This window comes from Carettochelys insculpta, chromosome 23, assembly GCF_033958435.1.
Source record: "Carettochelys insculpta isolate YL-2023 chromosome 23, ASM3395843v1, whole genome shotgun sequence".
Taxonomy (NCBI): Eukaryota; Metazoa; Chordata; order Testudines; family Carettochelyidae; genus Carettochelys; species Carettochelys insculpta.
The window spans coordinates 6289152-6301460 of record NC_134159.1 but is presented as its reverse complement, the minus strand read 5'-3'; the positions used below and the strand labels follow the sequence as shown (position 1 = coordinate 6301460).

The following is a 12309-nucleotide window of genomic DNA, read 5'->3' as shown; positions in this document are numbered from 1 at the left end:
TCTTGGTGTGTACCGGGATGTGTGGAGGTGCGTGTGGTGATCTGTGGGTTTCATTGTATGTGACTGTCTGTCTGTAGGTTCCGTTGTTGAAGGTGTTTGGGCTGCCAAGCAGGTGGAGGCTGATGTGAAAGTACTCTACAGAGAGTTTAATGGTTGGATGTTGGAAAATGGAAGGAATGTAGACCACCTGTCCAGAGTAGGAAATAGCATCACCGTTATGTCAGGCGTATTGTATCAGGGGCTCTTGAGACTGACTCAGGGACCTGGTGTATCTACCTCTAGCCTGGATGCGTTGGGGTGGGGATCCAGACCCTGCCACTGTCACTTTCTGCACTGGGTAAGCTCTGATTGCGATGTAGCATGTGGCCTCATGTCTCGAACAGTGGGCTGGGACTTGGGAGATTTGGGGCACATCCTGGCTCTGCCACAGACTCTGTATGTGACCATAGGCAAGTCACTTAGGGCTGGTGCTTAAAAGGAGTTAGGTCTCATTTTAGGTGCTTGGCAAACTCTGTGTGATTCCCAAAGCCTGAGCTAGACATCTGCATGCCTGGGAAGATCTGTGTTCCTGTGAATAAGGGTCATGCTCGGTAGGGAGCTGTCTGAGCTAGTCAGTGGGAGATGCCGACAGGAGAGGTGGGAAATGCAGGCCAGTGCCTACTTCTGCTCTGCAGGTCTGAAGCTGGGAGCTCTCTTCAGAATCGGGCACCTTATGCCATTCGCAGGTGGGGGCAAGCTGCCTCCTTACAGCTGTTAGCCCAGGGGTTCGTGCCCTCACCGGGGATGTAGGCGACCCAGCTGCATTCGCCCTCTCTGACAGTGGGGAGGAGGTTTGAACCAGGGTCTCCCAGCTCAGTGCTCTAATCGCTAAGTGATGGGGTAGTGGGATGTGGAGCACCCCCTGCCCTGCCTTACCTGTCAAAACAGGTCCACTGTGGTGAGACAGTGATGGAGTGGCTGGGGCAGGGGGGCAGTTCCCATCTTCCAGGTGGATGCCTGAAGCTGATGACAGAGATATTCACCTAGTCCCAGTGGCTCCCCTTCCTCCTGCCAAACCATGAGATGTCCTGGGGCACCTTATAGACTGACAGATATTTTGGAGCATAAGCTGTGGCGGGCAAAGACCCGCTTCATCAGACTTCAGATGCACCTGATGAAGTGGGTCTTTGCCCATGATAGCTTATGCTCCAAAACACCTGTGAGTCTATAAGGTGCCACAGGACGTCTTGTTTTTGCGGACACAGACGAACACGGCCACCCCCCTGAAACTTTCCTCCCGCCAGGTTCTGAATGGGACCCACTCTGCTAGGAGGGCTCAGAGGGTATCTGCTGGGCTGGGTCCTGCACGCCACCTAGGCATTGGAACACCTGCCTTCCCTGGGTGGGGAATCGCTGTGAGGCTTGTGGGGGGAGTAAACTTCTGGACCCCCACAGGGAGGCAGCAGAGAGGGAGAGACGGGGATTGAGGGAACTTTTACCCTGACCATTCAGGTGCCTCAAATTGGAATTTAGGTGCCTAAGTTCTTTTGAGCATCCTGGCTGTTATTCTGTTTATGCCCCAGTATCCCATCTGTAAAACGGAGGGGGGCAATAATTCCTTTATATCCCCTCCTCCCGTCTATCTGGACGGTGAGCTCGCAGGGCAAGGGCTGCTTGTACCTCACAGGTCCGTCTATATGGCAAGCAGCAGCCCAAGGCAGGGAGTCTTGGAGCCTGGCTCCACAGCCTGGGGCTTAGGCATCTAGTGCCGAAAATAGCTGAGTAGATGTTCGGGCTCAGGCTGTGACACCCATCCCCGTCAGTAGACCTCGGAGCCCAGGCTCCAGTCTGAGCTGAATGTCTACATGCAGTTTTAGCTCCAGAGCCCTGTGAGCGTGACTCTGTTGTCCGGGACTCTGGGAGTCACTGCAGCGGGTTCTGAAGGTGTACCCTAGTTAGTGCAGTACAGCTCACGGTGAACATTTGTCTCCATCCACTCTTCCTTTGCCCTTGATGGAAATGCAGCTATCGTCTCCTGGCTGCTCCAGTAATTGTGTTTTTTCACTCTCCATGGCCAGTTGCACTGGTGATCTAAAGCCAAACCTTCTTCTAGGGAGGTGTTTATCTTTTTGGTTAATAATAGCCCGATGACTGGACATCCATGTTAGCTGTGAGTTTAACATTCCTGTCTGCCCACATTCCTTCCAGTGCCTCTCTGCCTCGGGCCAGGCTGCATATGGAACTGGGTCCCTCCCTAGCTTTAGCAGAGGATGTTGTGAGTGTGGAAAAAGCCCAGCTGTCTATAGTTGAGTCTTCCCACTGGTCAGTACGTCTAGAGCCCATCACAGTTCTAGTGTGTCGATACTGCAGTGCATTGCAAACATTAGAGGCCTCTAGTCTGAGGTAGACTTGGTGTCCATCTCTGGGCCAGAGAAGTAATGCTGATGGGTTGCCTGTTCTGTAAGTGTACATGTCAGTTCATACACCTCGAAACCAAGAATACTGGCTGTACGTAGAGGAAGAGGGACCCTGATGTGGGAAGCTCTGACTCTGGAAGAGATTCTGGGAGTCATGGTGGATAACCAGTTAAACTTGAGCTCCTGGTGCAACACTGTGGCCAAAAGAGCAAATCCGATCCTGTGATGATGCATCCGCGGGAATCTTGAGTAGGAAGTCGGGAGTTTTTGTGTCTGCTTTTAGCACTGGTGCTGTCAGTGAGGGAATCCCGTGTCCAGTTCTGGTGCCCGCAAGTCCAGGATGCTGGTTAATTGGAGAGGGCTTAGAGAAGGGCCACGAGTGATTAAAGCCTAAGAAAACCTGTCTGACAGCGATAGACCCACAGAGCTCCATCTATTTTGATTAACAAAAAGGGGGTGACTGATAACAATGGGCTCTTCAGTCTAGCAGAGAGAGGTCTACCATGAACCCATAGGGCTGGAAGTTGAAGCTAGACAAATTCAGACTGGGAGTGAGGTGTGCATTTGTAATTGTGTGAGTAATTAACCATTGCAACGATGCACTCAGGGTTACAGTGGCTTCTCCATCACTAGCAGTAACTCAAGATGGGATGTTTTCTAAAAGATCTGCCCTAGGAGTGGGGTTGGAACAGGTCTCTGGCCAGTGTTAACGGATGGTCAGCCTAGCTGATCACAATGGTCCCATCCAGTTTTGGAGTCTAGGAATGAAGGAGGGGCTGTGGGGCTCTTTGATGGTCCAACAGGTGTGAGGGGCCCACCAGAGAAAAGGAAATATGAATGGTGGGGATTGTCCTGGCCCCAGCAGTGCCCATGGGAACGTTTCTGTAGAGTTCAATGGCATCAGGCTGTCAGCAAGGTCCGGGAGACGAGAATGAGAATGGCATCGCTGAGTTGGAAGTTCTCCCCCTTTGCTGTGGTGCCCAGCTTTCTAAGAACTCAGGGGAACCTGTCCAGCTTTATGCAGTGCCTTGTGGTGACGTGGGGGGTGTGAGGATTTTATTTCTGTGGTTAGGTTGCATGTATTTCTTCATGCCCTCTAGTAACACCAGGTGGGTGTCTCAGTTCCCCTAGGCACAGCATCAGGGCATAGTGGTAATTGGCATTTCAGTGTGATGACGTCTCACATGTAGACAATGGATGTTCCTGACCTTTGCCACCAGGTGATACCTTTGTTCCTTGGGAAAACAAGACAAAGGAGGGAGGTGGGGCCTGGCTGGTTTGAATTGGAACTGGGCAGTTGGAAGGTGGTAGGTCTCATTTGCGGGAGAGAGACAAAGGAGGGCCAGGGCCCTGGCTCAGGGGCTGCCCGCCCCCCCAACCCCCTGTCCTCGAAATGGATTGTACTGACTGCTTCTGGTTTCTGTACTGACAAGCCTGGTCTGCGCGGCGTCCCTGTCGACTGATAACCCTTCTCTTCTACCTGCTGAATGAGTCTTGTCTGACTGAGGATGGGGTACAGGGCCTGGGGACCCCCACACTCTGTGACATGTTCCCCAGGGCTTGGTAATCTCTCAGCTGTGACACAGGTTCCACTGTGACCTTGGGCAAATCACTTAGTCTCTTTGGCCTTCCGCTCCCCGTCTGTAAATAGGTTAATGCACCTTCCTTGCCCTGCTCTAGTTAGATCTTCGTTTCTTTGTGGCCGGGACTGTTTGCAGAAAACTGTGGGGCTGCCATCCTGACTGGGTCCCTCTAGCGTTGCTGTCACAGAATGAGCATTTCTAAGGGGCTTCTCTGCCACCTTCCCTGGATCTCCCTCGAGGAATTCTGCCTCTCTCGGTGCCAGACTGTAACTTTGGATGCTCCAGCATTAGCCTGTCTGTACGGTTCCAGGGAGAGAATGTAGCCTCCTACGTGTGGGGCAGAAGTGCCCCCTGCTGGACAGCACCACCCCTGCCTGCTCTCCCTTCTACCAGTACCGCTCAGGGTTCTGTGCAGTGTCTCGCATGGTGACAAGTATGAGCAAGGCAGCTGTTTGCTGACTCAGTGGGGAATCCGTGGACAGTCTGTGCAGCCTTTGAGGCTCCCCTCGTGACTCGTCATGTTTCACTGGCACTCTCAGGACTTCTCACCTTGTTTTCCCTCCATCCACCCTCTTCTCTCAAGCTCCCGCAGTGACTTGTGGCTGGTCTGTCTGTGCAGCCGCCTGCTCTCAGAGTGGAGCACGCGGCTTGTGCTGAACTGCGAGTCCTGCTGGCCCACAGCTGACTCTGGCCTTTGGGCTTGGTGCATAGCTGCTCTGAGCGAGTATTAAGAGGATCTCTGGCCTGATCCACGCGTCGTTGCTTCTGACTATGGCTCCTGGAAACGGATGGGGAAAAGATCACTGAGCTGTTGTGCCTCGCCACGCTGCTTGCGAGATCGTTCCTTTTCTCCTCCGTTGTTCTGCCTGGTTTGATGTGATCTGAGTGTGGTGTGAGTCCACCAATTTCCCTAGGTCGTGCTCCTTCTCATTTTCACCCAAGTGTGACTTACCAGCTATTGTACGTAGACCTGGGAGACTTTCCTAGTTCCTGAAATATGTTTTCGCAGTACATGACTGCCGTTAGCTAGCTGGGCCTTGGTCAGCACTGGCAGGAGCCTGTTAGGTGGAACTGAGTGGTGTGGGATTCAGAGAGGCACGCTGTGGCTAATGCTGAGTTAATTGGTGCCTGTGGTGTTTTGAAGTGAATGACTCCTCCCAGGAGGCAATGCCTGTACCAATGGTATTCTGCTCTTTTCCCCGCCCTGACAGGGGCAGACAGAAACCTGCTGTACGAGGATGGGGCACACCGGGAAGGAGAGAATCTAGGATGGAGCTCCAGCGAGTTTGAGAGCTACAGTGAGGATTCTGGCGAGGAGGCCAAGCCTGAGGCAGAGCCTGCAAAACACAGGACGTCCTTCCAGCCCAAGGTAATCAGTGCAGGATATGATACGACCGTTGCTGGGTGGGAGGGTTGGGTTGCACCAGTGTGAAATGTCTAGCCTGCTTCTTGCAGCGGCGATGCAGGGCTGTACTGGTTGAGGGGCGCTGGATGGAAAAGATCAGATGGGGATTTTAGAGATAATGCTGTTGATGTGCATAGCCCATCAGCAGTTAAGGGACTGGTGTGTCCGTAGCTTGAGACTAAGCCTCAGATTGGAGGGTGGGAATAGAGTAGCTGTTTCAAACTTGAATTGCCTGAGATGTGGGATGTGGTCAGGTGGCCTGGGCATGAATCCTTTTAATTCACTATCTGGGAGGAGAGCAGGGGACTTAAGCAACACAGTCACTAGTGTTGACCTAGTGGACAGGGCACTAGACTGGTACTCAGGAGACCTGGGTTCTCTTCCTGACCCTACTGGGTGATATGGGGCTAGTGCCTGAGATTCCCCACCTGTGAAAGGGAGGGGTGGATACTGACCTCCTTTGAGATCTGTGGAGGAAAAGGCTCATAAACAGCCAGGAGTTCAGCAGGTGATGGGTGGAACTTTTATAATTTATACAACTTTTTGCCTGGAGACGTTAAGCTGGGATGGTCCATTAGCTGCCCAGTGCTGATCTCACCTGGTACTGGGGAAACGGTTTCTGTTCTCGATTGAACCAGGAATCTACCCTTGCAATAGAGGCAGTTGGGGGGCACAGCAGGTAGGACTGAGCACATGGATTAGAGACGGTCCTGAAAAGCAGCAGTGTAGAGGCTGTGCAGGGTACATCGGAGGTCCCAGCCTCCAGCGCACACCTAGCCAATGGCTGATGTTGCCACCTGTACCAGTGCTCTTGAGGCTCGTCAGAGTGGGGCCAGGAAGAATCCCATTCCTGACGGCTGTGCTCGAGAGCTGGGACGCTTTGGGGACCGCCCAGGCCAATGGGGTGCTCAGTCACCCCCTGCTGTGCAGTGTGGGTGGCCTTTCGTGCTGTGCAGCGAAGGCTCAGAGTCCTGAGGCCAGTCACCCGCCCACAAGCACAGGCTCTCACCCTGGCCTCCACTGGCCTGGTTGCTCTTTGCAGGGTGACACCAGCAGCCTTTCCTGACCTGAGTCTGTTGAAATCCCTCCTCCCTGAGTCCTTAACTTCCCTTCGGGAGCATCACCCTCAAAGCCATGCGGCCAGCTGACTCCGGGTCCTCCTTGTACTGGAGACCTGCTTGGGGTGAAAACAAACCTAGAAAAGGCACCGATTCAGAGCTGAGCTAGTCATGGAGAAGACAACCATAAAGAGGCAACCGCAAACTTGATGCTCCTGGGTCGGATAAAATCCCTTTTCTCCTACAAGCTGTCGATGGCTTTGGAAGAGTTTCCCATGGTACCCTGGAGCCATGGGAGGTCCCTGGATTTCACAGGCAGTTCCACTGAGTGACTTATTTAGCACTCGTTTCCTGTCGGTCCCGTGTGTGGGAGGCGCCCCTCCCTGCTGGGAGGTGTACCTGAAATTGTAATGCCAGCTATGAGTATGGTGTTTGTCCGGTGACGGAGCTGTGCCTGCATTCTTATCTCATGATTAGAGAGCCCCATCTGCACGAGTGAGCCAGGGATAGCTGCACCCCCATCTGTGGCTGCGGAGATCTGCGGATCTCCGCAGATTGGTGAGGCTCTACTCGTGAGAACCAAGTTCAGAACACTAGACACATTCCCAAAAGACCTTCTTCGTACGTGTTGCATGCACTATTATTGTACTCTAGGTCGGTTAGTGCAGCGGGGAGCAAACTTTTTAACCTCAAGCCCTGCTTTTTGTCCCTGCAATTGTCAGGGCCCCCCAACTTGTCTAATGTCATCCAAATGGATGGAAATTTTGGTCCGTGCTCATATTAAAAAACAAACAAAAAAACCCTTTCGGCATGTGTACAAAAATAACTCCATAGAATGTAAAAATGTGACCAGTCGGTGTGTCACTGTGAATGCACAGACATAAAAACAGTCACACATTTATGGATGGGTGAGAGACCAAACCTGCACCCCCCACCCCCTTATGAAATGTCATGCCCCCTCGGGGGGGACCTACCCCCCACTTTGCGCATGCCTGGCTTCGTGCAGCTGCTCCTTTGGTGACAGTGATGGCTAAAGCTCCTGTTCTCCCCAGGGGTGTCTGGAGCCTAAGAGTCCTGTTGTTTTCTGAGGTGGGTCATCCCTCTGTCAGTGAGAACTGACGGACCTCCCCTCCAAGCTGCTAGCTATGGAATCGTACCATGGGCTGGCTCCTTCTCAAAAGGGTGTGTAGACCTGTAGCCAAAGCTTAATTTCAAAGGAAGGAGGTACTGGGGCTCAAGCAATTATTGTAGTTTCATAACTGACCTAGTACACCCAAAAGGGCCACAGGCTGCCAGGCCCAGAGGGGCTGGGACTCAGCCCTGACAAGCCCCAGCACAAATTTAGCCCTGTCTATAGGTGTGCTGTTCATTTGGTTTTGATTTTCCTCAGTGATATCCTAGGGAGATCTTGCTCCACGGTTCTGGTTTGGACTTGGGACAGGCAGAGCAGAGCCTGTGCCTAAGAGAATCCCTCCAAAGTTTTGCGCTGAGCTCAGGGGCAGGTACCCACGTTGGGCAGAGGTGCACAGGAAAGCTGTGTTCTGTCTGGACCTCTGGCTCGTCAGGGCTTTGAGCCTCCAGCCAGCCGGGGCAAGTTGTCCCAAAGTCATCCCAGCGCTGACTGCTGCACAGGCTGCCTCTGATTGGGCATCATGACTGGGGGGTAGGACACAGACCTGGGAGGGGACCAGCATGGGGGGCACCCGGCAACACTGCCTGCTGGCTGCGATCCTGCTTGGTGCCCCGCTTCTTCCGTGTGCTGCTCCTTCCACCCCCTGCAGCCAGGCTCCTGCATGTGCTGGCCTCTCTTGCTTTGCTGTGTGGTCTGGATGGGATGCCTTGCTGGATGATGGCTGTGGCACAGCTCGGCTCAGTTCCATGCACTGCCTCCCCTCCATCGCTCTTTGTCCACCCCCGCACCCCCTTCCTGGGGTTTGGGGAGGTGGGAGGTGGACATGTGACTGGGATGTGCAGAGCCTGGTGAACTACTGAAACGTAGCAGTTGTTTCCTGGCTAGATTTCTAAAGTGGGGTGGGGGACACAGTTCCACAGTCTGAGAACCCTTTTCCTGGTGCCCAGTAGGGAGCAGCCCTCTTTCCCAGCCCCTCCCACTCCTTGGAGGCGCTCCAGTACACACGGGTGCAGCATTGCAGACGGGTAGGGGGTGGGAGAGCCTTGGCCACTGTTCAGCACAAGGCCTCTTGCTACCCTGAGAGGGGCGTGAAGCAATTAGATTCCCGTTGCTGCCCCCTCCCTCCTGCAGGACCAGAGCTGTCCACCCCCTAGCTGGGGGTCATGGCAGGCTCGCTCCTCCTTAGGATGGAGGCAACAGGAGCATCTCACCTGCGTTCCCGCTGGATCTTGGTAAGTTAAGAGGGATCACTGGTCCTTTTTTGTTTTCTCTCCTCCTCTTGTGTTTGGCTGCTTACCTGAATCTCTCTTCTCTGCCTCTCTTCCCTCCTTCTCTTGCTTCAACTCCTTCCCGGGTGCTTGGCGTGCAGCTTTCTCCAGACCTGAATAGGCTAAAGGAGAGATACGCCAGGACTAAGAGGGACATTCTGGCTTTGAGAGTTGGGGGGAGAGACATGCAGGAGCTGAAGCAGAAGTACGATTGGAAGGTACTGTCTCTCCTCCAGACTGTCCTTTGTTTTATTCTCTTACTGGTCCCACCTGGGTTGCATGCTCTCTCCTCACTGTGGTTTCCCATCGCCTGTAACTCTGCTTTGCACAGTTCCTTCCTTTTTACACCAGGCTTGCTTAACTCAGCTCTGCCAGAGTGCTGGGGCCAGAGGCTCTTAAAGGGGCAGTGGTTTGTGGACCAGTGGCTAGAACTGGGAGTTGGTGCTGTGAGTTCTGTTCCCGATGACTCACTGGGTACGAGCAGCCCCCAGCTCAAGGAGATGTGCTCACACTGTCTCTGCTCCGGCCAGGGTACTAAACAGGGAAGTGTAGCTGTGGCAGGAGGGGCTGGTCTCCTGGAGTCTTAAGAACATAAGAATGGCCATACTGGGTCAGACCAAAGGTCCATCCAGCCCAGCATCCCATCTGCCGACGGTGGCCAATGCCAGGTGCCCCAGAGAAGGAGAACAGAAGACAATGATCAAGTGATTTATCTCCTGCCATCCATCTCCTGCCCTTGTACTGAAGGCTAGGCCACCATACTTTATCCCTGGCTAATAGCCATTTATGGACCTAACCTGCAAAAATTTATCAAGCTCTTTTTTAAACCCTAATAGAGTCCTGGCCTTCACAGCCTCCTCCCGCAAGGAGTTCCACAGGTTGACTGTGCGCTGTGTGAAGAAAAATTTCCTTTTATTAGTTTTGAACCTACTACCCATCAATTTCATTTGGTGTCCCCTAGTTCTTGTATTATGGGAAAAGGTAAATAATTTTTCTATATTCACTTTCTCCACACCATTCATGATTTTATATACCTCTATCATATCGCCCCTCAATCGCCTCTTTTCCAAACTGAAAAGTCCCAGTCTCTCTAGCCTCTCCCCATATGGGACCCGTTCCAAGCCCCTGATCATCTTAGTTGCCCTTTTCTGAACCTTTTCTAATGCCAATATATCTTTTTTGAGGTGAGGAGACCACATCTGCACGCAGTACTCAAGATGTGGGCGTACCATAGTTTTATATAGGGGAAGTATGATATCTTTTGTCTTATTATCTATCCCTTTTTTAATAATTCCTAACATCCTGTTTGCTTTACTAACTGCCGCTGCACACTGCGTGGATGTCTTCAGAGAACTATCCACTATAACTCCAAGATCCCTTTCCTGATCTGTCGTAGCTAAATTTGACCCCATCATGTAGTACGTGTAATTTGGGTTATTTTTCCCAATGTGCATTACCTTACACTTACCCACATTAAATTTCATTTGCCATTTTGCTGCCCAATCACTCAGTTTGCTGAGATCTTTTTGTAGTTCTTCACAATCTGTTTTGGTTTTGACTGTCCTGAGCAACTTGGTGTATACCATCCGAGACTCCAGGCTTGTGCTTGAGGCAGTTACATTTCTAGCTTTGGTGCACTTGCTTCATCAAAGTAAGCATGGATTTGTTCCCTTGAGCTTGAGGTGTAGCTGTACCCACTGCCTGTGGTCAGTGTTGCCCGTAAGCTGAGCACTTGGCTGGGCACCTAGGAGAGAATCAGGTACCACCCAGCTGTTTAGCAGCATGCCCACAGAGACCCCTAGCCAGCAGCCTGTGTTCCTACTGGTACTTAGTACAATAGGGTCCCTACACTGGCGAACTTAAGGTTCGTGAATTCAGTTATTTGCAAGCAGCCACTTCCCCGGGGCTCCGGGACGGGGAGCAGCTGCTATATTCGTGAAATTCAACATTCGTGAGAGTTCTCAAACTGGAACCCTGATGAAAGTTGAGACCCTGCTGTATGTACAACAAAATTTATTCCACAGATGGGTGAACAAAATGAAAGGGAGCACTGCCTGTGGAGAAACAATAGCCCCTTTGTTCCTCTGTTTACCTTTCAGGGAAAATGGGTAGAATATTTCTCTGCCTCTCGGGGGCTCCATATCGCCTGGCTGTGGCTCTGTGAAGTGACTCTGAATGGCATTTCCATGTGTTTCTTTCACATGAGCTTGGTTGCTCAGTAAAATGAAGCGGGGATGGGCTGCCAGTTCCCTCTCAGATCTGAGTACCACACCAGGCTCATGGCTTGTGCTTCGGCACCGGGAAGGGATTCTGCGGATCACATTTTGCCCTGGTTGGCCCCTGTGTAGCCACTGGTGTCACTGATTGGGACATAGTTGTGTGCACCAGCTGGCCTGTGATCCCGTCCCCTTCTGCTGGCTGCATGGGCTCCTGCTTGACTATGGGGAGTAAAAAGCAGCAGAGTCTTAGTTAATGGGCTTCTCTTCACTGCAGAGTTAGTGGGAGCCCTGACCACGTCTGACAGCCCCGTAACTCAACCGTGTTGGTGCCTTCAGCTGGAGACGGCAGGCCTGTCTGAGGAACAGGCTGCAGCTTGGGGTGGGCTGACTCATTGACTACCCATATGCTCCTGCTGTGCAGAGCCAGTATTATTTCACAGGGTGGCTCCTTGCTCAAGGGAGACAGCAGCTAGTGAGAGTGAACTCTGCCACCCAGCAGCTATAGTGGGCCGCTGAGAGTGACAGGCGGTGGAAAGAGATCTGCTGAGTAAGGAGAGGCCAGTTTGGCGCAGTCACTTTTCAGAGCAGAACTGCCCCGAGTGAGTCAATCTCGGCGAAACACTAGCGCATGTCTCGTGGATGCCACTCTGGGGCAAGTCAGATCTCTTTTTATATGGAGGCCCTCATCTGTAAGTGCAAAAAAACGGTCACGCTACATTTTCAAGTTCTTTTATAAACCGTTAATGGTTTGTGAATGGAGTGCTCCAGAGCCCAGTAAGTTAACAGGTTCTTCACAACCATCTGCAACACCTTTTTCAACACTAATTTTGTTTTTTATGTAAAATGTAAATGTTTAATGCACCTGGACATAGGGAAATCCAGGACCAGGATGAAAACAGCAGATCAATAGCAAAATTCAACGTTAATTGTTTTTCAAAACCCAGAAAAAATCAAAACCAAACACAACACCTGAGCCCATGAAGGGCAGGCAGGCCCTCAGTTCAGTGACTAATAAGTGTGACGGTAACACAGATGTCCAGGGCTGATATGTACTCAACTGCAAAAATACATATTGATTGCATGTGATGAGGCATTCTTATCCCCTCCCCCCTAGCATTTCTATTAGATGGAGAGATTGCTTTTCCCATTAATGCTCTAATAGAGAGCTCACCGAGCCACTCTGTGCATGAGGGAAGAATTGCAGATTTCCATTTTCTCAAAGTGACTCCGGCTATGTCTGCACTACAG

General features: G+C 52.0%; 1 protein-coding gene across 8 annotated transcripts in view; it reads left to right on the top strand.

Annotated features, from left to right (window-relative positions):
• Positions 1–12309, top strand: part of ARHGEF10L (Rho guanine nucleotide exchange factor 10 like) — a 207770-nt gene that overhangs the window by 67754 nt on the left and 127707 nt on the right. For 5 of the 8 annotated variants that reach the window (XM_074975935.1, XM_074975932.1, XM_074975929.1 and 2 more), the window contains 2 exons: positions 5191–5348; positions 8944–9060. In XM_074975935.1, coding sequence (XP_074832036.1) covers positions 5191–5348; positions 8944–9060 — 275 coding nt within the window. Of the gene's footprint in view, positions 1–4645; positions 4872–5190; positions 5349–8943; positions 9061–12309 lie in introns of those variants that run through there. The other 3 variants (XM_074975934.1, XM_074975933.1, XM_074975936.1) reach the window with 2 other exon arrangements.